Source organism: Arvicola amphibius, chromosome 1 (assembly GCF_903992535.2).
Source record: "Arvicola amphibius chromosome 1, mArvAmp1.2, whole genome shotgun sequence".
Classification (NCBI taxonomy): domain Eukaryota; kingdom Metazoa; phylum Chordata; class Mammalia; order Rodentia; family Cricetidae; genus Arvicola; species Arvicola amphibius.
Window position 1 is genome coordinate 32,232,858 of NC_052047.1, and position 23,644 is coordinate 32,256,501.

The following is a 23,644-nucleotide window of genomic DNA, read 5'->3' on the forward strand; positions in this document are numbered from 1 at the left end:
TGGGTTACAAATAATTTTAAAATCATGTATTAATGTTATGAGGCCAAACTTCAGACTTCAGTGCTGACATCTGCAGAGTTTGCAATCTATCTTTCCTGTTCTTACAACAAACTAAAGCTAAACCAAATGAAAACAAATGTGTCACATTGGATTCACAATGAACCACAATTACAGGCAAAGTGTCATCCTAAATTTTAAAGAGACGGGCAAACTCAGAATGACACAGCCAAGATCTCTTACCTGGAAGAGAAGCTGTGGGAGCCATATGCTGGATGGAACATTTTCATAGTAATTTCGATGAATTGCCTGGCACTGAATCTATGTGAGTGTGAGAATGAGACACCTATCAAGCTGTAGTCTTATTGCACATCACATGTGCAAAGACTGTAACTCAGAACCTTTACTAGATACTCAAGAAAGATCTGAGAAATATGGCCACAGTCAGTGCAGCAGCAAATCATTCTGAGCTTTGCTCGGGCCTTCATTTAGAGCAAATATTTCAGAAGAAGAAATTCTTCTGGTGATAAAAATTGAATTTTGTGTATCTAGCCTATATAGCTTTGCTTACTTAACCCATAAAGGGGGATAGCTATGGTCACAATGGATTCATGGAAACGTATTAGGAATGCTGTAGTCAGTTCAACAGCTAGAAAAATGGAACAGCATTTGAGACAGTTGTAACCTGGAATCTAAGTCCACTAGAAGTGAGATGTAGTCAGCAGCTCACAAACTGGAGCCTCGCCTTTACCTTCCCACCACACCACATTCACTGGACTCCAGCAATGTATCTGTGGCTTACACACGAATGAACTGAAAGATACAGATGCTCTCTGAGAAGGAAAACTGAAGGAAGTCTCTAAGATAGATAGCTGGAATTCTCAGGAATTTCAGGTGCTTCATATAACTATAGCAGGCATTATTAGCATGACACAAACTGAGCTGGAAAAATTAACAAAATTCTACAGTACAAGTCTACCTCAGTTCCCATTCCCTGATACATTTACAGTTTACTATAACAACATGTTATGCATGAAGGTAAAATAAAAGCAGAAACAAAAGAGACAAGGTGATACTAAAACTATTGATTTGGTTTTTGGAATTGCTGGGTGGGAAGTGTAAACTATGTTTGATACAGTCATATGTATTTAGTAGATTTGCTGGTAAAGATAATGGACAAGGAAGAGCCAAGTAATACAGCGAGAGGGATATAACTAAGTAATAATCAAGAAGAAACATAGATTTCATTGTGTCCATGCATGGATTACCAAAGTCAAAGAGAAAATTAAAAGTAACAAAAGGAAGCATTGGAATTAAAATACAGTATGAAAACAGAATTCAAGGAATGGGTTCAGCACAAAACTATCTGGTATAGAAAATCCTTCTATTTATGTGTTGCTTTTATTGGCTAATGAATAAAGCTGTTTTTGAACAATGGCTTAACAGAGTAAAGCCAGGTGCAAAATCCAAACAGAAATGGAGAGAGAGAGAGAGAGAGAGAGAGAGAGAGAGAGAGAGAGAGAGAGAGACAGAGACAGAGACAGACAGAGACAGAGACACACAAACACACACAGAGAGAGAGAGACAGAGAGAGAGACAGAGAGAGAGACAGAGAGAGAGACAGAGAGAGAGACAGAGAGAGAGAGAGTAGGTAGAGTCAGTGAGAAGCCATGTAGCAGTCTTAGGAGACAGATACTTCCGATACTTCCACTGGAGCCCACCAAATTTTGCCAGTAGGCCACAACCTCGTGGTAATGCACAGATTAATGGGGATGAGTTAGTTTAGGATATAAGAGCTAGCTAGAAATATGTTTAAGCTATTGGTCAAAAAGTATTGCAAATAATACAGTACTGTGTGATTATTTCAGTTCTTATCGGTCAGGAATGAATGAACAGCCTCAGCCAACAGCTGTCAAAAAAAAGGCAGTGAGTTTCCATGTATAGATCATTATAAATTTACCAAAGTGTTATTCAAACAGAAATACAAAACTAAACATCATTTAGAGAATCAGAGAATTATTACAACTTCAACATTTATTAAATATTCATAGTTGGGACATAAGAAAAAGAAGGAAGCAAAAGATGATATAAAATAAATATTTGAGATAATAATATTCAAGAACTGATGCGGCGAAGATTGGAAATAACCAAAAATAGTCCTTTTATAATTATTCAAGTTTAATACAAAGGGAGATAAGGGAACTTACAGAACCAAGGGTCCAGCGGAGTGACCGCGGGGCAAACGAACGGGGCGCCTTCCGGCTCCCCAATCCTATTTAAGGGGCATGGCTACCCCGCTGGAGCAGCCACGCCCCTGAACGCAGGGATTGGGCCAGCTGCCCCAACATCTCCCCTTTTTTGTCTAAATAAGACAGATTCAGAAACCAAATACAACTATATACAATGGGAACTGATCATATAAAATTACAAAAAGTAAACAATATCAGGCGAGAAGTATATAACGAAGAATTTTTCTAATCACTCTACTTTGAGAAGTCTAAATAATCTAGAAGGTAGCTACCATTGTCTAATCTTCAACCCCATCAAAGATCTGAGAAGGAGAGTAAAATTACCAAAGCAACCAGGAAGCACAAACGAGAAACTTCCAAAATGTGCAACAGAAGACAGAGACAATTGACTACCTGGGCAACCACACGAAGTCTTGATAGCAATGTTGAGGCAACCAACTTTGGCTGAGGCCTGAAAAAACCTGACATACCATTATACAATGGCAAGGAACCTTTAGTAGAACTATCCTATCCTGTCTTGGCAAGATAAGACAATTCTGTTTTATCCACTTATGGATATTTTGTACTTTAGTCAGTAATGGAGGTATGGGCTTTTCTTTGCCCCAAGGCCAGTTCTGCCAAGTAGAAGACAAACTCCCAGTGGAGTGTCTTTGGTGCTCAACGTTCTCTCGGGAGTAGAGCATTGTTGCCAGGAGTGATTGTGTCTCAAAAATACAAAACTGTAGGTTAGATTAAAGGCCATGTTCTACAGTTCTTCAAAGAGGTTGAAGATTATGCTATCTATACTAAATACAACCTCTATGTGTCTAAAAAACCTGATTGTCCTAAATATAAATATGACCAACATATAATTCTCAACACTTATGTAACTGTATGACTAATAGAATAGACGACTGTGCAAAAAATGAAGACAATGATTTCCAAATGTAAACAGGGTCCTTACATAAATAATATCTGAGGTAGAAATGTACAGTGCAATATGGTAAACAATGTCATTACATAAATAATATCAGAGGTAGAGATGTACATTGCAATATAGTAAACAATGTCAATATAACAATTGTTTCAAACAGAGGTGGTATCATACTCTCATATAATGTTCAATATATCAATATACAAGAATCAACACTCATATAGTTTTTTTTTTTAAAAAAAAGAAAAACAATAACTCACAAAAATCAATTATTCCTTCAGATCACCAGTTAATCCCTCCCTCCCCCCCCCCCTTTTTTTTTTTTTTTTTTTACATATAGATATACACATAAATTATACCCCTGAGTCCATATAAAGCCTTCCACAACCCGACCACCCTATACCAGCCGCCAATTAGTGTCCCTAAATCTGAGGGTAAACTTTATTGGGAGGGGGGGGGCGTCGTCATCCAAGATTGCTTCCAGCTGACATAGGGGCGACTTTTCTTCCCAGGGGTTCCTGTGAAAGCAAATGATGGTAGAATACCCAGGGTAACATTTCGTCTAGGAAAAATGTGTCCAGCCTCTGAATTTTTTTTTTTTTTTTTTTAAAAAATGAGGCCAGAACGTTGTCAAAAATGTGCACCATTCAAAAGTGTTCTGTGCAATTGGTACCAAAAAACAGGCCAAATATTAGCGCTACTAAAACATGACGTCATAATAACTAGTTGGAGTTGATGTTGCGGGGCCCCGTCTTCATCCTGGAAACTGCAAAGATTACTGAAGAAAAAAAAATTTTTGTCGTTTGTTGTGAGAGAGATAAGCATTATCTACAAGGACACATACAGACGTATACGTGCATATCTTCAATGAAAGGTGCATTAAAAACAACCATAGATATGAATGAAGGCAAAGAAGGCAAATATATTGGTACCATTATCAACATTATTGTTATTAATATTCTGTCTCATAATATTACTCCTAACCTGAGACAGAAACTCTGAGAAATCTCTTATAAACAAGCTTGGAATTGGAGAGGGACTGGGCCAGAGTCCAACTCCAAGAAACCAGCTCTGAATATCTATGAAGAAATGCATATTGACACACATACAAAAATTGTTTTCTATACTCACCGAGCTTACCCAATGTTAATGCTGATCCTTGTTGGGTTGCAATTGGCTCCAATTCATCAATATTCAAGGTATGCAGGGTCCCTCAGGTCCTTTGAAGGTGAGTGTCTTCCTGTGGGGATAAGAAAAAAACCCTGCCCCCGTACTATATGTTTCTTACCATCAGTATGGTCACCATCCTTGTGCATGAATTGTTATTTTTCTTTTCCAAGGGGGTTCTCCTCTTCAAACCGAACCTTTATTAATTTTGATGGTATCCACGATTTTTCTTCTCCTGTGGAGACAAGAGCAAAACCCCTTCCCCAACGCAGCACATCCCCTGGCTTCCATTGTGAGGTTAGCACATCCTTGAAATAAACTGGTTGATTTAATTCAACAGACTTTTCCATTATCCAATGTCTCTCTGCAGCCGTTGTCCCCTTTTCATTAGCGTTGAGAAAATTCAAAGTTAGTAAAGCATTATGTAATCTATTTCTGGGGGTATTCTCCACCCCCTTTTGCTTGTTTAACATTTCCTTTATCGTCCTATTTGATCTTTCAATGACTGCTTGACCTGTAGGATTGTAGGGTATGCCTGTAACATGCTTAATATTGTAATAGGCAAAAAACCGTTTCATTTTTCTAGAGACATAAGCTGGACCATTATCCGTCTTTATTTGCGCAGGTATACCCATGATGGCCATGACTTCTAATAAGTGAGTGATTACTGAATCGGCCTTTTCTGAGCTTAAAGCAGTTGCCCATTGGAATCCTGAATAAGTGTCAATGGTATGATGTACATATTTTAATTTTCCAAATTCTGCAAAATGGAACACATCCATCTGCCAAATTTCATTCCTTTTGGTGCCCTTTGGATTAGTCCCTGCAGGCAGTGGTGCTTGGTTATAGAAAGAGCAAGTAGGGCATTTCTTTAAAATCTCCTTAGCTTGTTGCCATGTAATAGAAAACTCTTTTTTCAAGCCTTTGCTATTGACATGATGCTTTTCATGAAATTCGGAAGCCTGCAGCACACTACCAATCAATAGCTGATCAATATCTGCATTGCCACGTGCTAAAGGACCTGGCAGACCCGTATGGGATCGGATGTGTGTTATATACATAGGGCAAAGTCTGTTCCTGATCATTTCTTGTACCTGGATAAACAATGAGGTTAGCTCAGTATCATCAGGTATGAATTCGGCAGTTTCAATATGTAAAATAACTCTTTCTGCATATTGTGAGTCAGTAACAATGTTAAGAGGTTCCTTAAAATCCCTTAGCACCATAAGAATGGCAAATAACTCTGCCTTTTGGACAGAATCATAAGGACTTTGTTCCACCTTACTCAAGTCTTCTGATTTGTAGCCTGCCTTCCCTGATTTATTAGCATCAGTATAAAACGTGCGGGCTCCAGTTATCGGAGCATCACGGACAATTCGAGGAAGAATCCAAGAAGTTCTCTTTATAAAGTTAAGCCTTTTGCTTTTTGGATAGTTGTTATTAATTTCTCCTAAAAAATTAGCACAAGCTCTTTGCCATGGTTCATTATCTTCCCACAATTTTCGTATCTCATCAGCGGTGAAAGGCACTATGATTTCTGCTGGGTCTATGCCTGCTAGTTGGCGAAGTCTCAATTTACCTTTTATGATTAGTTCAGAAACCTTTTCCACATAGGTTTTTAATTTCTTACTTGGCTTATGAGGTAGAAAGAGCCACTCTAAAATAATATCATCTCTTTGCATTAGAATTCCTGTAGGAGAAATTTTTGAAGGCAATATAACGAGAATACTACTGAGTTCTGGATTCACCCTATCCACATGTGCTTCTTGCAATCTTTCTTCAATCATTGTCAGTTCTTTTTCTGCTTCAGCTGTTAATTCTCTGGGACTGTTTAGGTCTCTTTCTCCATCTAAGGTTTTGTTTAAGTGAACTATCATATCAGGTGTTATCCCAACAGCCGGTCGAAGGCTGGAAATGTCTCCCAACAACCTTTGAAAGTCATTAAGAGTATGCAGCTGATCTCTCCTAATTTGTGCCTTTTGTGTCTTAATTTTTTGCAAACCTATTCTATAACCTAGATAATCAACAGAATCTCCTCTCTGAATTTTCTCGGGAGCAATCTGTAATCCCCATTTAGGTAGAACTGTTTTTACCACTTCAAACAGTTTCTCTAAGGTATCCATGTCTGAGTCAGACAATAATATGTCGTCGACATAATGATAAACAACGGATTTGGGAAACATCTTGCGTATTATTTGTAATGGTTGATTCACAAAGTATTGGCACAGGGTAGGAGAGTTCAACATGCCCTGTGGGAGGACGGTCCACTGGTATCTCTTGGTAGGTTGAGAGTTATTATAAGTAGGTACAGTGAAGGCAAACTTTTCTCTATCCTTTTCTTGTAAAGGTATTGTGAAGAAACAGTCCTTCAAATCAATAACTATGAGAGGCCATCCTTTTGGTAATAGAGAAGGCAAAGGAAGTCCAGATTGCAGAGAGCCCATAGGTTGAATAATCCTGTTTATAGCTCTGAGATCCGTCACCATTCTCCATTTACCAGATTTTTTCTTAACCACAAATACAGGAGAATTCCAAGGGCTGGTAGATTCTTCTATATGTCGAGCATCCAATTGCTCTTGTACTAGCTGTTCTAAAGCTTGCAACTTTTCCTCAGATAAAGGCCATTGTTTTGTCCATATCGGTTTCTCAGTCAACCATTTTAGAGGTAGGGCCGTTGGTGGTTCTGGAGGGGCATCCATTGGTTTGTGTTCTTGTACAGCCTGAATGGCTGGTTTTCGCCATCTGTAATACCTTTTGATGTTTTCCTCAGAAATATATGCTCTAGAGGCAGCAGGAATGTTAATTTGAGTATTCCATTGCTGCAATAGGTCACGACCCCATAAATTTACTGCAATATTAGCTACATATGGCCTTAATTTTCCTATCTGTCCCTCAGGACCGATGCATTCGACCCATCTAGTGCTTTGCCTTACTCGAGATAGGGTCCCAATTCCCAAAAGTCGAACATTTACATCCTGTAGTGGCCAATACGGATGCCAAGATTCTGGAGTAATGATACTAACATCCGCTCCTGTGTCCAGCAGGCCAGTAATGAAAATGCCATTTACACACACTCTTAACTTTGGTCTTTGATCACTTATAGAAGTTTGCCAAAATACACGTAATTCATCTCTTGGGCTATTTTCGCTTCCAACAGCAGACATGGGGATTTCTAATTGTCCTGACAAGGCATGTTCTCCGTTGTAACGGGAAATGACTGGACCACATTCGCCATGGGGGCCTGCGAGAGGCCCCCCATGGCGTTTCCCGCCTGCAACGGATTTCCTTGCCTATCTCTTGATGATTTGCATTCGCTGTCCCAATGTCTGCCTTTCCCACATCTCCTACATAACCCTGAAGGCTGAGGCCTTCTATTCCTGTTATTCCTGGCAAAGGCATTATTATTATTATTATTTCTGTAAGTCCTTTGTCTGCAATTCCGTTTCATATGTCCTATTCTGCCACAATTAAAACATTTGGTATTCTGATATCTTCTTGTACCGTTGGCAATGGCATCTTCTACCCACTTATCGGCATGATGGGCGTGATGGGCGTGATGGGCGTGAAGCTCATTCGATTCAATATTCATTGTATGTAAGACCCATTCCTCCAGGGGTGCTGATCTGATCTTTAGGGGCGTCAATACCCTTTTGCACTCTACATTGGCATTCTCATAAGCCAAGGACTCAATTATTACCTGCCTTGCCTCTGGGTCAGATATCCCTATGTGTACAGCTTTAGTTAGTCTATGTAAAAAGTCCACAAATGGTTCTCTCGGATCTTGTTTAACTCTGATATATGATTCCGTTCTCTGTCTTGGGTCTTGAACCCTGTCCCAAGCCTTCAAGGCTGCGGTAGTACATATGGATAGAGTGTGTTCATCATAATTAGCTTGTTCTAGAGGATCAGAATAAAGTCCTTCACCCATAATTTGATCTAGGGTGATGTCAACTCCCTTTGATCTTTCCTGCTGTTCTAAAAGCCTGGCCTCTTGTCTAAACATGCACTTCCAGCTCAACTGATGACCGTTCTCTAACACAGCTGAGACTAGGTCCAACCAGTCCCTAGGGGTTGGGTTAATTGTAAGGGACCAAGACTTTAGCATCTCCTTAACAAAGGAGCTATGCATCCCAAAATTCATAACAGCTTGTTTAATTTCTTTCAGATCATTCATACGGATAGGTTCCCATGTATATTCCTTGGTGATCTTAGGGTTTTTAGAACCAGTCACCTTTTCTGTAGTTATTACTGGGAAAATAGGTAGAGTTCTATTGAAGCTATCCCGGAGAGTTCTATTCGATGGGGTTGGGACTTTCTTTTGTACTATTCGCTCCTGTTCATGAGAGTCCATAAGTTCCTCGATCTTTTCAAATCTATTTACCATTGCCTTCTGCAATGCCTCAATCTCTTGCCCAGTATTATGTTCCAAGGCTTTCATAGAGGATTCAAGGGTATGAAGTTTGTCCAATACCGATAACGTCTCATCCTTGGACAGAATTTTCATGGCATGAATGGTGCCATCTTGTATTGAAATTCTGTCCAGCAATCTTTCATAGCTCTTTGATAAAGTCTTGTTAATACATTTAACGGTTCGAATCTCCTCAGATAATGTTTCAGTTCCTACCGACAGAGATTGTAACTTATGATTCAGATCCGTTGTTCCTGACTCCATACCTTGCATTTTTCTCTCAAGCGATAAAGTCATCTCCGAGAGAGATCTGTTATTCCTTTCCTCATGAAATTCAAACTTCTCCTCGAAAGTTCCAAATTTCTCAAGTAACAAAGCCATCTCAGAGGAAAGTCTCTTATCCCTTTCCTCGAGAGCTGCAACCATCTTTTCAAGCTGTTTATTAGTGTTTTCCAAACCATTTATGTCCTTGTTTAGTTTTTTAGCTCCTGCCTGTAAGGACTCTATCTCCTTTTTATTTCCCAACCACGTTGTAATGAAACAAACAAAAATAAAGAAGATACCAAACCCTGTAAATATCCAGCCAAGGGAAACCACATCTGTATCGCTCAAAAATTCAGTCATCGTGTAGTTGAACAAGTTATAGAATCCGTTAATAGTGATATTGTCGGACATTGTCAATCCGAACGGTTGATTTTTAATCAAATGAAAAATTACCTGTAATTACCGTTGTCTGCCACTAGATGGCGTAGGGCCCCGAGTTTCACGTGTGTAGGAAACCAAAGATGGCGTTCCGCGCAGAGCACCGTAGCTGTGGAAGCAGCGGCGAAGTGGCGGGGCGGGGCTTCGGTTCCCTGCAAGAACTTCACAAACGATTTGGCGGGCGACTTGGCCCTGAGGTGTGGGGAGGGGGAGTGCAGCGGGGCGCGAGAGCGGCGCGCGGCGCGGGGCGCAGAGCCGAGGGAAGCCGAGGGGGCGGAAAAAAAAAAAGCGGGCGCCCGCGGACGGCTTTCAATGGCGGGTGTCTGTACCTGGCTACTGGGACGCACGGTAAGCGCAGGAGGGAGCTGCGGATTCTGGTCCCCGCTGCGCGGAGCGGAGCGACCAGTGAGGACGGGCAAACAGCTTCTGGACCGAGCAAAGCAGCCGGCCCGGCACAGTAAAGGATACTGCGTTGCTCCGAATGGAGGCGTGGGAATAATAATAATTAAAAAAAATGCGTTCTCCGGCTCAATCAGCTTAATTAAAGTTGAGCCGGATCCACCCGCCCGCAGCGCGCGGAGCAGCCCGTGAGACCGGGCAAACAGCTCCCGGGCAGCAGGCCTGGTTTCAGGCGCGGTTTCGTCTGGGAGGGAGGGGGGAGCGCGGGCTCCGGCCGGGCCGCGGGGCCAAAGCGAGTCGCGGTTTGACCCACGAGGTTTTTAAGTGGATTTAGCACCACGTTGGAGCGCCAGATGATGCGGCGAAGATTGGAAATAACCAAAAATAGTCCTTTTATAATTATTCAAGTTTAATACAAAGGGAGATAAGGGAACTTACAGAACCAAGGGTCCAGCGGAGTGACCGCGGGGCAAACGAACGGGGCGCCTTCCGGCTCCCCAATCCTATTTAAGGGGCATGGCTACCCCGCTGGAGCAGCCACGCCCCTGAACGCAGGGATTGGGCCAGCTGCCCCAACAAAGAACTTAGGAATATTACAGACCACATTACAGAAGCCAACTTAGAAAGATCTGATAGCAACAGTGAGTGCAAATTTATAAAGAACATAAGGCCAATTCATAGCAAATTTGATCCATCTTGGTCTGTAAAAAAGTTCTGGACTAGCCAAGACTACATACTAAGAGAAATATCTATCTATATATTCAAAATACAGTAAGCAAAGGGTATTCATAATTTCTTGGTGGGGAGCATTGATAAAGGACAATGTAAACAAAAGCCAAAATCATCAACATGGTTATGGAGACAGTATCTAAAGCGATCTTGAAATTGGACTTTGATGTTATGTCATGGCTTGAAATCCACACTTTTTCATTTCTTCCTTGAATCCTCCCTTCCATTCCTCCTGAATGCCTAGTTTCTGTGTTCTTGACTCTTGCACATGTTATCTACTCATCTAGTTGATTTTTTATGATTGCACATATATATTAACATTCATATTTTATGGTACCAACTGTATTTTGGAGTAATCATTTAAATAGCAATCTATCTATCTATCATCTATTTATCTATCATCTATCTATTTATCTATCTATCATCTATCTATCTATCTATCTATCTATCTATCTATCTATCTATCTATCTATCTATCTATCATCTATCTGTCTGTCTGTCTATCTATCATCTATCTATCTATCTATCTATCATCTATCTATCTCTATCATCTATCATCTATCTATCTGTCTGTCTGTCTGTCTGTCTGTCTGTCTGTCTATCTATTCATTTATTTAAAACAGTCATTTTATTTTGCATATCAATCCCAGTTTCCTCTCCTTCCCCTTCTCCTACTCTCCTCACCTTCTGTCCACTCCACTCCCCATCCATTTTCCAGAGAGTGGGAAGTTAACAAAGTCTATTTGACCTTTTAAATACCATTTTACTACCTACCACACATTTCTTTACAGTAGCTTTGCTGGTCTACACAGACTGCTTTATTATTGTTTAACAAGCAGTTTGTTCTATTGTGGTGTAGGGAATATTTTTTCTTACTTTTTAATGTTTCTGGGAGAACCCATCTGACTTTTCTGCACTTCAAGAAAGTGGGGATTTCTTCATGAAAGAAGAGATGGATTTTTTTGATATTGACTAATTAATATGTGATTTTTTCTTTATAGATAACTAGTGAAGTAGTTTAAATAAATATTTATTTATTCAATAACTGTGTAACAAGCTTTTACATTCCCCTAGATCTCTTTTTGCATTTTGGAGAGAAAACAGAAAGACTATAATTTATGCAGTTGACTAGGGTATAGGCTTATGGAAATGAGTAGGCAAACTGAGCAGGAGAGGAGACAACAGAAAGATGTACAGGATAGGTCAAAATAATCTCAAGGACAAAGAGTTTAAGGGCTCTAAACCCTGACCTAAGCATACTGTTTATTGCAAGGAGAATTTTGCTCTTTGTTAGTGTGCTCACATGTGCCTATAGAAGTAGACTTCAGTTATTATAAAATAGTAATTCATTGCATGAAGGAACATGAGTTATCAGAATACAAAAGCTGGTATGTGTGCCAGAGGAAAGAGTGCAGTTCAAGTAATAACGTACATTTACCCAAACTGACAAAATATTTATGCTTCTGCACTTGACTCTAACATCTGAAATTGGTGTCATTTAGATTGTGGACACTTTCACTGAAAAGAGACCTTTAATAAGCAAAATGATTGAGTCTGGAAATAAGCTTTGGATATAATAAATCTGTGAACTGCTTATATTAACCAGAAGAGTAACTTGTTATCCTTGCAACTGTGTGGGTGCACAAGCTGTAAATAGCACCTTCTAGATCACAATGTTTCCACGTTCTCAGAAAGTTTGAATTATGAGAATATGAAATAACTTGGTTTTACAACATTGATATATGTCTAAATTATACCTAACATACAGAAGCCTGAAAGTTTTATTGAACAGGTGTAGAGGAGTTGTAAGTCGAAACTGTAACCTTTCTCAATGTGGTAATAATGTATTGTAAACATTATTATGTTTGAGAATGAGTTGATTATTGTTTTGTTCAATGTGATGAAAAAAGACAGAAACATTTTTTAAAATCAGACTTTTGTTTCTGCCATTTCTAGCTGTAACCAGCAGGTGGTATCAAACAGTATTACATTTCTACTATTTACTTCTGATTACTGAGGTTTCTTTTTCTTAGCTACTACTACACACACTAAACCTCCTTTCTCTCCTCCCACCCTGTCTCACTTTCTACTTATTTCTTCTCCTTTTTCCTCTCTGTCTCAGACATTCTGTCTCCATTTCTCTCTTTTTGTTTCTCCTCTACCCCCACATACACACAGACAATCTCGTAGGGGTCATTTTACGTTAAATTTTTTAATTTCTTGAATTAACTTATAGTCTGTTATATTTTCTTCACAAGCACTGTGTATCTTTTGAAAACAGAAGGGCCAGCTTCACGCTCTGTTCACTGGGTCTCAATAGTAACAGCATCCGGAAGCACAATTTTAAATTCTTACTGTAAAAGAGAGAAAAGATTAAAACAAAAGAAGAAGCAGTGAAGAAAATTCCCAAAAGTTACAGGTTGCAAATCAGACATCTGGCAGTGGTAACGTGTCCCTGTGTTGTGTTGAAAACATTCTCTCTGATTCGATCTTCTTCATCCAACAAATATTCATCCTCATACTTAGGGTTGCCTTGCTTAGAGACCATTTGCACAAATGCCAGGAGTGAAATACCAATTAAAGATAGCAAGTTTTTGTTCCTGTTAACACTGTTATATAAATTGAAACCAGGATATGCAAGAAATAGGGGTTAGATGTGATCTTGGTCATCAGCTTTGCCCACACATTTCACACACGTGCCTGAACTTTCAATTATGAATCACTTTAGGGTGCTTGTCTTTATGTCTTGCTGAGAAATGCGTAGTTCTCGAGACGATGTGCACTGCACAGGTCACAGCAAGGAGAGAAGGAGGAACACTGAAGCACTGTTTGGGAGCAGGCATTTACACCGCGCATGATGAGCTAGCAAGATGCCAGTGTTGGAAGACACTGCAAACTGTGTGAGCTTCTCAGATAAGTGCATCACTTCTTAACGTTCAGCTCTTTCTGTTGATGTTGTCATGAGAGCCATCTGGGCCGAAACCGTTAGTCAGAAAAGCTGGCATCTGAAAATCTTATCATTCTAATGAAAGGAGAAAAGGGAGAGATGGGGGGAGGGCAGCAAAAAGGCTCTTGGCAGATGAAGTTAGCACCGTCACTGTCAAAATCAAAACCCTTTTGAAAGCAAATAGGTGCACAGGGGAAAGATTTGAATATGGTAAAAAGCTAATGGCTGCACACAAGGCTCACATTGAATCTGCTGTCAGTGTGTATTCAGTTCAGTGAAAGGATCTGACACCAGTTTTAAGCTGTAAGTACAAGCTTGGAAATAAAGCCGAGCTTATGATCCCTGATCATTTGAACTTGAAAGATACTTTACAAAAATAAATGGAAATAAAATTACATCAATTTTTCCCTTGCTTCCCTCTCTGTCCAACCCCTCAAAATTCCCTTCCTCCAAGCCACCCAGACACATCCTCAACTCACCCACAATTTGATATCCTCGTATGGTGTGACTTTTGTGTATATGGTTTCAGGGTTAGCCATTCTTCACTAGATAACCAACAAGGGCTCATCCTTGTGAGGCCCAATTTTCCCTTTCTCAGCCTTCTTTAGTTATCTATAGTTCTTCCACCTTATAAGGTCAAAACAAGGTCATGGTCATTGCCTAGGTCTTGTTTAGGTGGCTGTACCGTTGAGGCGTTATAGGTACAGCTTTCTTGTCTTTTCTAGGAGGAAGCATTCTCACTCCAGAGTTTCCGTTTCTCTGGCTATAACCTCTTCCTGTCTTGTCCTTCATGATATTACCTAAGCATTAGGTGGGAGTTCTCTGGCAGATGTATCCACTAAGCCTGGGCTTCCCTTGATTAATTGATCTCTGCGGTATGACCTGCTGTAGTTTTCTGTAAATAGTCTCTATTGGTTACCAAGAGAAACTTCTTTTTTGTGGGATGAAAGATATTCTTAAATATGGGTATAAGAAGACGTCCTAGATTTCAGTTATGAATTGTACTAGTCTAGTAAAGCAGGGGTAGAATATTCTCCTCTGAAACCCATTACTATCCTGTCTCCTGGTAGTTGGTTAAGCTTCTAGGAATAGTCGTGCCATTCTTCGTGTTGAGTAGGCCTTTCCTTGTGAATGATACCAGTCTGTTACCATAAAGATGTGATTGCCACTGTTGCACCCTTAATGATAGCTTACCATGCTGGTCATGGTTGCACTTCCTTGTTGTCTTAGCAGGATAAGATAACGGATGGCTTTCCTCCCTGACAGCTCACATTCTGGTATTTTTTTTTTTTTTTTTTTTTTTTTTTGGTTTTTCGAGACAGGGTTTCCCTGTAGTTTCGAGAGCCTGTCCTGGATCTAGCTCTTGTAGACCAGGCTGGTCTCGAACTCAGAGATCCGCCTGCCTCTGCCTCCTGAGTGCTGGGATTAAAGGCGTGCGCCACCACCGCCCGGCTATTCTGGTATTGTGGAAGCTAAACTGCAGGAAGGAGGCTCTCAGATCAGATTTGGTCAAATCTTCAGAGTGCTATGGTATTTATGGTATATGGCTTCAGAAGTATATGTTATCTTCCACTATAGAGGCTTACCTTCCAACTATGACAGGCAACCCAAGGAAGCAGCTGTAGTGCCTTGTGAATTAATTAGACTACTCTGTCCTCCAATTTGGAAGAAGATGTCTAATGCTTGGTAGTAGGAGTTTTGTTAATCTAAGGCTTTTCTGTGAAGCATTGGCAGCCACATGCATATGTGTGTGTATGTGTGTATATATACATATACATATATAAATGTATGTATGTATACATACACAAATATAACATATGTATGCAAAATACATATATGAACATGTCTGTATATGTATACACATAAGATATACATATTTTAGATAAATATAAAATATTATTTCTTGAGACTTTTCTAACTTCTGTAGAATTATTATTCCACCTTCCTCTTATGTTTTGACTTCCTTCTCTACTCTCCTCCAGTTTTTCCTATTTTTCACTTCATATCACCTGTGCCCTATTTCCCTATCAAGCCCTCTTCCTGAACCTCTTTTTGCCTAACTGATTTTTGCAGTTAGTACTTTGTTTATGTCAGTGAATATTAACACATTAATTAATTGTAAGAAGTCATACTTAATGACTTTTTAAGATGAAAGATGCTATCAAATGACCATTTTGAAATTAATTCACTTATTCTAAGCAAAAAATCCCAAAGGGAACAAACAAAATGTAAAGTAGATTTACCACAAAAATTATAAAAATTAATAAATTTCTTTCTTTAGCAGTTACCACAGATAAAAAGTGTTATTCTCTCAGGATCTGTGCTTTCAGAGATTTGTATTTTATTTTCTCCATCTTATTTATTCATTTTAATTATTCATGAATTAATTTATTTTTATGTGTTTGAGTGTTTTACCTACTGTATGTATTTGATCATATGTATCCACTACTTCCCTGAGTGTGCCGGCCTCTTCTCCCTTCCAGCTTAAGGTCTTATTTTTATTCTCAGTTTTGAAAACCTCATATTTCCAAAAGCTTGATCTTCCAACTTGAATAAGAGATTAGGCAAGCCATTGTTCAATGATACTGAAGAAATATAAAACATAATAATATATTGTTACCTCTCAAGCAACTAAAAGTACAATTAATAGCTGTACATGATAGTTCATGCCTGTAACCCAATAGTCAGCAAGATGCAGGTAAGAGTGGACTGATATCCAAGTCCAGTCTTAGTTGCACAATGAATTCCAACCAAGCCTGGGCTATAGAGCAATACTTTGCTTCATCCACACCCACAAAAGTACAATTATTGTGTTATACATTGTTAATAAAATTGCCAGAAGCTTTCCATGCTTAATTTTCTTTTTTTTATTAGATTATATAATTTTAAAAATTTTCACCTCCTCCCATTTCCCTTTCCCTCCTCCCCTCCTCCCATTTCCCTTCCTCTCCCCACTCCCCCCTTTGTCTCCAGTCCAAGGAGCAGTCAGGGTTCCCTGCCCTGTGGGAAGTCCAAGTTCCTCCCCGCTCCATCCAGGTCTAGGAAGGTGAGGATCCAAACAGACTAGGTTCCCACAAAGCCAGTACATACAGTAGAATCAAAACCCAGCGCCATTGTCCTTGGCTTCTCAGTCAGCCCTCCTTGTCAGCCACGTTCAGAGAGTCCCGTTTGATCACATGCTCCAACAGTTCCAGTCCAGTTGGACTAGGTCAGTCCCATTGTCTCGGTGAATGGACACACCCCTCGTGGTCCTGACTTCCTTGCTCATGTTCTCCCTTCTTCTGCTCCTCATTTGGACCTTGGAAGCTCAGTCCAGTGCTCCAATGTGGGTCTCTGTCTCTATCTCCATCCAACGTCAGATGAAGCTTCTATGGTGATATTAAAGATAATCATCAGTGTGGCTATAGTAAAGGGCCAGTTCAGGCCCCCTCTCCTCAGCTGCTCAAGGAGCAAGATGGGGAACATCTCTTTGGACACCTGGAAACCCCTCTAGAGTCAATCTCTTGCCTACACTACTAGATCCAGAAGCTTGTGTGTGTGTGTGTGTGTGTGTGTGTGTGTGTGTGTGTGAGAGAGAGAGAGAGAGAGAGAGAGAAAGAGAGAGAGAGAAAAGAGAATAATAATCAAAGGCAGCATCCATTTAAGATGGAGTGAAGGGGAGGACATAAGACGATATAGATGAAAGGACTTGGAAAATTTCTAATAAAAGAATAAAATAAAATTAAAGAAGTTAGAGAAAATACTTGAAAATTCAAATTAACAACCCCCAGCTTATATTTTATTATAAAATGATGAGATCCATTTATTTTTAACTAATAAAGATTAAAAAAATTAATACATGTAATAATGAAGAAAGTAGCACAGTATAAAAATATCAGGTGCATTTCTACTTTCAATAGGGATATTGCATTCTTCTCTAAAAAATTGTTATAGTGTCCTATCTGATTTATTTTACTGAGTTAATTGAGACATATCTGTGTCAGCATACAAACACAGCTAAATATGCTTTCATTACATTTAATTAGCAACATTTTCTTAACAAAAATATCTCATGGACATAATTAGAATCATTTTATAGCTATATTTTCTTATTGTATTATTGTTCATACTGTGAGTAGTTAATAATTTTTCAATGTTTCTGACAATTAAATGTCAATTTGTAAGTCTTTTCTTTCAGAGAAGTGTTTACAAGATTGTCTTCCTTAACTATTTAGTTCATATCCTCTGTCATATTAGTAGCACAGATTTCTGAGACTATTATTATGTTATGAGGAATAAGAAGAATTAAAGATAACATTTACATGCAGTGAACTAGACTTTGTGCTAAATACGTACTTAACCTTCACAGTGTTATAGCAAAATAAATACAAATCATATTTGTTTTCTACCTGAGAAGAAGAATTAAAATTTTTTACATAACTTAATCAGAGTCATGTTAGTGACAAATAGTTGGTTCAAGTTAGAAAGTCTGCATGTGTGGCCATCTAAGGTACTATTTCCCTGTTAACCAGTGACCCACGTGTGTGGCTTTGTTTTTTCTAGACATAGAATTGCAGAGTCACAGGGTAATACCACTGAAAATGTTGGGAGAGGTGGCATCTGCAAACAATGGAATGCAGTTCTGCAATTATAACTTTTTTATAAAAACATTTAAAAAACTATCTAAATTCATGAAAATTAACTTTTGGATAACTTTAGATATTCCTACTTGTAAGAATGAAGGGTATACTTATATAAGGAAGAAATAGTTGAATCTTGCTGAGAATAATAAGCTTTAAAGTGGTATGATATAGTGTGTAGTCTCATTGTTCACATCCCAGAAAGATGTACACCATAAAGATAATATCCTGCCTTCCTGAAACTAGAGAAAGAAAAACAGATCCTTCAAAGATAACGGTGGGATAGAGGGCAAACTATGTGAATCAGATCCTGCAGTGAGATAGCTGAGTTCAGATCCCCATGTAAAACCAGTGTGTCTGAAAGCCCAGGACTTAGAGGTAGAGAAAGAACAACTTAGAATAGTTCACTGGCTAGGCAGCTTTCTGAGTAATTGTGGCTCAGATTCACTGCAACATCTAGTCTCGAAAAAAGTAGGGTGGGCATAGGTAGAGGAAGAAGACACCTAATATATCTTTCACAGTGCAGACAAAGGTACTTGCACATGTAGTAAACACATTCATATAACTCATACATACACACAAACACACACACCTATTTACATACAAAAATGAGTAAGCATTGTATAGACTTTAAAATGAGTCCATGTAGGGCTCCTCGAAAGGTATGTATTTGTTTTTCTAACTTCAAGCCTTGCTGATGTCAAAGGTAGAATCTGGTGTGTGGAAATGTCCTCCGAAATCCTTTAAGGCAGAGACTTTAGGGTTTAAACTTCCTTAAGTGATATGGAAAGTCCTTCTGTATATGCATCGCTTTTATTGGTTACTGAATAAAGGTGATCTGGGCAATGGCTTAGCAGAGTAAAGCCAGGCAGAAAATCCAGAGAGAGAGAGAGAGAGAGAGAGAGAGAGAGAGAGAGAGAGAGAGAGAGAGAGAGAGAGAGAGAAGGCAGAGTCAGAGACGCTATGTAGCTGCCAAAGGAGAAAGACTCTGGAAACTTACCAGTAGGTCACAGCCTTGAGTTGATGTATAGATTAAGAGGAATGGGTTCATTTAAGATGAAAGAGCTAGCTAGGAATACACCTAATCCATTGGCCAAACAGTGTTGTAATTAATATAGTTTTTGTGTTATAATTCAGGTCAGGGCTTCCAGGAAACCAACACACAGTCCTCATGTACACTGCAGGCAACAACAAAAATATATGGAGCAAACTATAAAGTAACAAGAAAGGTTATGAGGGAAAGCTAGAGAATGAGTTGTATATAGTAATTGTAAAAAACATTGATATATTTCTTGGAGTCTATTAAGGGCATATGAGGCCAGGGTTATATGTGTGCTTAGGAGAGACCTAAGGAAAACTCTATGGTCTCACTTCTGCTTGGTCTTAAGAGTTCACACAAGCTAGACAATGTATGCCAGCATAGATCCACAAGTTCCTCTTTGAATGTTGACAAGAGTGTTCATGTGTAGTAAACTCTACATAGGGCTATCTGGGAAGGATTAGATTGTTTCTTTTTTTAGGCATTTAAGGAAGACTTTGTGCATTCATAATATAGATGTTTACCAAGCTAACGAACAGACTTCAGTGGTCTCAAACTAAGATGAGAATACAAATGCACACATGATATCAAGACAATACATTAAAAACAAAAAGAGGCAAAACTGATGTTTCACATGAAAGAAGCACCCAATATAGTTATTATTTCACAATTGTGTATATCTGGGATTGGAAGACACTGGCATCTCGTATTCAGTGTGTTGAAAAACTGTCACCCTTCAATTTTAACCAATCCAAACTAAATTTAGAAAGCTAAGCAAAGATCAAATATTCTTATCAGAGTTAATTAAAAAATAAAATTATGGAAATCAATATGGCCAGATTTTATTTTCAGCATCCACGTAATGTCAGATAGACAAAAGCAGAGTAAATATTGTCATTAGCAGAATTTGAAAAAAAGTATCATCAACATGAATGAAAAGATGCTGGATCATAGCACAAATCCACAGAAGAAATAAGGATCAATAGTCAAGATTATTCTATGAGCAAATGTAGCAGATAGTTTAAATGTATTTCTTCTTTGGCATCTTCTTTTACTCAGATTTTGAAGTTAAATACAAAGTGTGAGAATCAAATATCCATATGAAACAAGTATAAAGGTATAATGATAAAATTTGTGATGACATAGTAAGGTAAACTGTGTATACAGTTAATAATAAGTTAGCATCATCTAGATTATATTATTATGAACTTTAGTGCCCAAGAAAACCACTAAGAAAATAGTTCAAAATGCAATGCTTAAAAGTGCAATCTTTTCTCCGTTTCTTCTAACAATATAGATGTCCATAAACTCTAACATTCATTTTTTTTCAGCCTGAATGTCTAAGAAGAGGTGGATCGATTTGCTTAGCTTCTAATGAGAGCCTAATAGCTGATGACATCAGAATGGTTAGGAGTGCTTCCTGAAAACAATCGATAGTGAGCTAGAATCCCAGGGCTATTCAAGGACAAGCCTTGAACATTCTCTCTCTCCCTTCTGCTCTCTCCCTGCCTGGTTCTTGTTCTCCCTCTCTTCCCTCCTCCTTCTCTTACTTTCTCCCTTTGCTTTCTCACTCTCTTTTTCCTTGTTGGTGACCTCAATTAGAATCTCACGTTACCTTAATATGCATTACCTTAATATATTTTGTGAATGAAACACTAGAGGGTATAAAGCTAAAAATATTGAAAAGTATAAAAAATCAGCTGTTTTTAAAAAGATACAAAATTCATTAAGTTTTAGGTAGACTAATAACAACAAAAAGAGAAATGTCTCAGATCTAAAAGAGGTGTTGCTGGAAATGTTTCTTCTGTTTTTATTGTGTGGAACAATTTGAGGAGTATTGGTATTAGTTCTCCTTTGAAAATCTTGTAGAATTCTGAGCTGAAACCATCTGTTTCTGGGCTTTTTTGGGGGGAGGTGGAGACTTTTGATAACTGTTTTTATTTCTTCAGCTGTTATAGTTCTGTTTAATTTGCTTATCTGGTTTTGATTTAATTTTGGTTAGTGATATTCATCTAGAAAGTTCTCCTGTACACAGATGATAAAAGGGCTGGGAAAGAAATTAGAGAAATAACACCCTTCATAAAGCCACAAATAGCATAAAATATCTTGGAGTAACTCCAACCAAACAAGTGCAAGACTTCTATGACAAGAACTTTAAATCTTTGAAGAAAGAAATTGAAGAAGGCACCAAAAAGTGAAAAGATCTCCCATGCTCTTGGGTAGGCAGAATTAACATAGAAAAAATGACAATCTTACCAAAAGCAATCTACAGATTCAAAGCAATGCCCATCAAAGTCCCAGCAAAATTCTTCACAGACCTCGAAAGAACGATACTCAACTTTATATGGAAAAGCGGAAAACCCAGGATAGCCAAAACAATCCTGTGCTATAAAGGAACTTCTGGAGGCATCATAATCCCTGACTTCAAACTCTACTACAGAGCTACAGTCCTTCTTTCAAATGACTTTAGCTCGTATCAAATTGATATAAACCCATCTAGCATAGCTTCTTACTTCCCTTTTTGGTGCTGTTAATCAGAATGATGGCCTCACCCAAACTGTGTGACCTCAGTGTCCCTTAACAACATCCTCAAGCCATTTGTTTTCTTTTTCTTTTGTGTATTCCCGTTTGCAATTTAGCTTTTGATAGACCTTAATTTGATTGTAGTCTATTGATTGCTGGTGCTGCAACTTCTTGCCTGACACCACCTTTTTTTTTCTCATAAATGTGAGTTTTTTGCCCTCTGTGAAAAGCTATAGCAGAAAGAAATTATTTATTTTTGGTGGGGGGGGGAGCCAAAATGTATGAAGTATCCATTCATTTAAAAGTTTAAAACATCTCACTTATGGATATTGTATTTACATCATTTATCTTTCCTTTTTTACCATTTAAAATCCTCCTGTGTCCCCCACTTGCTCTGAAATTTATGGATTCTTATTTAAACATTATTACATACATAGAAAGACAGACAGACAACTAAGAACAAGAGCTTATTGAGTCCATTTAGTGCTGTTTATATGTGTATGTGATTAGAACTGACCATTTCCTTTGGGTTGGCTCTCAGATTTTCCCCGGAGAAGAATCATTTTCCCTTTTTCTACAGCAATCAATTTTGTGAATTTCTTCATCTTGGAATAGGGATTTGTGGTTCTTTTCAAATGGAGATTTATATTTTACAAGGTATGCCCTTAGCAGTTTGTTTTATTTCTGAAAAAAATTGAAGAGATGTTACAAAAGAGCTCATACCTCTCCCAAACCAGAGATAATTCCATGCATGCACAGCAATACTTACTTACATTGAAAAAAAATGTTAACCACTTGTCGTTCATAATCCCTCTGTAATTAGTGTACAGCTTTGTTCAAGTGCTTTTGCATGATTCATCTAAATAATACAAATCAATATCATCATGTGGCACTGTCGATGAGTTTTTAAGTCAATGCTGATGAGTAACAGGTCTCTCTAAAGTGCCTGTGCTTTGCTGTAATTCACAGTGCCACGCTACCTTCGGTATTGTTTTTAAATATCAACTGTACTGAGAGAAAATGAAATCAGTATAGAAGAAAGTGAAAACTGAAGGATCTGTTTGGTGTCTCTACTTCCAGAAGTATTCTCATGCTATCATGTTAAATACAGCCATATCGCACTGTTCTCTAGCACTTTGTAGTGGATACAAACAACAATGAAAATTGCTCCCAGGGAAAGAAAAGAATAACTTAGGGATACGTTCTCTTCTCACCACTGATTGTGCCTCTGGTTCCTGTCTTCTTTTACAGGAGTGACAACTGTTCTAACAATGACAACACTGAGCATCAGTGCTCGAAATTCTCTCCCCAAAGTGGCTTATGCTACTGCCATGGACTGGTTTATTGCTGTTTGTTATGCTTTTGTGTTTTCTGCCCTAATTGAATTTGCAACTGTTAATTACTTCACCAAAAGAGGATGGGCTTGGGATGGGAAGAGTGTAGTAAATGACAAGGTAAGTGCCTGCTTGCATCCCTTTCATGTTTGTCGCAGAATTCTTTTTAAAATTTGATATTAAGAAACTCAGTATTAGTTTTCAAAAGTTTCTTCTTCTTTGAAATCCTTTATGGGTGCTTGTAGTGACACTTCTTCAAGGCACTCCTCAGTGTCTGTGGAGTTGTTGCACGTTCACCCGTTCTCTCTCTCTCTCTCTCTCTCTCTCTCTGTCTGTCTGTCTCTCTCTCTCTCTCTCTCTCTGTCTGTCTCTCTCTCTCTCTCTCTCTCTCTCTCTCTCTCTCTCTCTGTGTGTGTGTGTGTGTGTGTGTGTGTGTCTGTCTCTCTCTGCACTTAGTAAGGGTTCTTTTTAATTCTAATCTTTCATAGTGAAATATTTCAAGCTATGTATAGCTGTGTATTCGCTCCAGCTCGTACAACTGACCAGTCAGTGTACTGGAACCCAGGTCTGTCTGTTCATAAAGTTCATGCCTTTATCCACCACAATGCATTAGGATAG

At 38.7% G+C, this 23,644-nt stretch overlaps 1 protein-coding gene across 2 annotated transcripts in view; it reads left to right on the top strand.

The window, feature by feature from the left end:
- Positions 1-23,644, top strand: part of Gabra2 (gamma-aminobutyric acid type A receptor subunit alpha2) — a 143,607-nt gene that overhangs the window by 107,679 nt on the left and 12,284 nt on the right. Inside the window, exon 8 of one of the 2 annotated variants that reach the window (XM_038336496.1) lies at positions 22,944-23,150. In XM_038336496.1, the coding sequence (XP_038192424.1) occupies positions 22,944-23,150 (207 nt within the window). The remainder of the gene's footprint in view (positions 1-22,943; positions 23,151-23,644) is intronic. The other variant, XM_038336487.1, reaches the window with a different exon arrangement.